At 56.7% G+C, this 1,427-nt stretch overlaps 1 protein-coding gene across 1 annotated transcript in view; it reads right to left on the bottom strand.

Moving 5' to 3' along the window:
* WDFY4 (WDFY family member 4) overlaps positions 1-1,427 on the bottom strand; it is a 309,512-nt gene that overhangs the window by 108,774 nt on the left and 199,311 nt on the right. Inside the window, 1 exon segment of the mRNA XM_008576041.1 lies at positions 914-1,034. Coding sequence (XP_008574263.1) covers positions 914-1,034 — 121 coding nt within the window.

Raw genomic sequence — 1,427 nt, 5'->3', positions numbered from 1 at the left:
CCTGCCATGCCACCCGTGCCCAACAAGGCCCTGCATACACACTCTCCCACTCTGGCTTCCACCACTGTCAGAAGGACCGACCATCCAGAAACAATCACTGTTTACTGGAAAAAAGAAACTACTTACTGACAAGGTTTGCTAGTGTCTATACCCTGTAAGGTAGACATATAACCATAAAAAATAATTTTGAGTACCTCCTATGTGCCCCCAAATGTGCTATGTGTCATACAAGTAAGTGGAACGTTTGTGTCCTTATTACATCAATCAGGGCCAAGCACTGTCCCCTTGCTGGCCTTTGGAACTTACCCAGACCCTGCAGAGAGGGTGAGGCAGGGATACTGGGCAGGCTCTTCCTCTGAAAGGAGCCACCTTCTGTTCAGTGCCTGGGGAAGCCCCGGAAGGCAGTGACTGAGGCTCTGCGAGAGCCGGTTGGAGGGGTCAGTCAGGAGGTCCCTAAACCACTGGCCTAGGAAATGAGCAGGAGCCTGGAGACAGGTGAGCAGAGGGGCTCCAGTGCCACATGGTCAGAGCAGAGCAGACAGCACCCAACTCTCTGTCATCGACTCTACTGGAGGCGATGGAGCTGCCTTGTCCCGCTCTCCTAAGTCTCTGAGGCGGCTATGGGGTATGTCAAGGGGAGAACAGAGCAAAGAGGCTGGAACAGAAACAACACAGTGAGCAAGGCCCAGCAGGCCACGACAGGGACTGGAGAGACAATGTGGCAGAAGTCAGAACTCCAGCCAGGGACTGGGACCAACATAAGCCCAGGTGTCTCCCTGAGGCACTGGGCTGTGCACAGGTACAAGGAGGGGTCGTGGAGGTGTGTCCCTCAATGGTGCCTGGACCACCTGTCTTATGAAGAGATGACCCTCCCTCTAGCCCCTCCCGGCATGTCAGCGCCCTGGGGGCATACCTGCAGGAGGAAGCGGGCCTGCCGGAGCTCCCTGAGGTCGCTGTAGCTGTGACGCTGGCAGGAGTAGTGCTCGGAGGACCTGTCTTTGCTGCACAAGTTGAAAATGAAGGGATCGCTGATGCTGAAAAGGAAACAGGACATGCAGTGCACTGTTGGGACATCTGTGAGACAGGGGTTCTGGCAGGCTTCTTCTGCTCCCTGCCCTCCGGGGCCCCACCCAGGTCTCTGGGGACACATCAGAGGAGTGCTGGGGTCACTGTGGACTAGTGGGCCCACTGATCTGATAAACCTTTCTGAATGCCTGTCCAGGCAAGGGACAGCAAGGCAATGGCACAGGCTCCAAGACAATGTCACCACAGGTGCAGGGGGCGGAGGGATGGGGGAAGGCACCTGGGTAGCGAGGGTGGGGGCAAGGAGGAAAGTCTTCACGGATCCTCTGCATGAGGGTACCCATGGCCAGAGAGCCTGGGGTGAGCCCCTATTCTTGAGAGTGAGATCAGGAGGCCTGGCTCTG

This window comes from Galeopterus variegatus, unplaced genomic scaffold, assembly GCF_000696425.1.
Source record: "Galeopterus variegatus unplaced genomic scaffold, G_variegatus-3.0.2 Scaffold1276, whole genome shotgun sequence".
NCBI lineage: Eukaryota > Metazoa > Chordata > Mammalia > Dermoptera > Cynocephalidae > Galeopterus > Galeopterus variegatus.
This window is presented reverse-complemented; position numbering and strand designations above follow the sequence as displayed.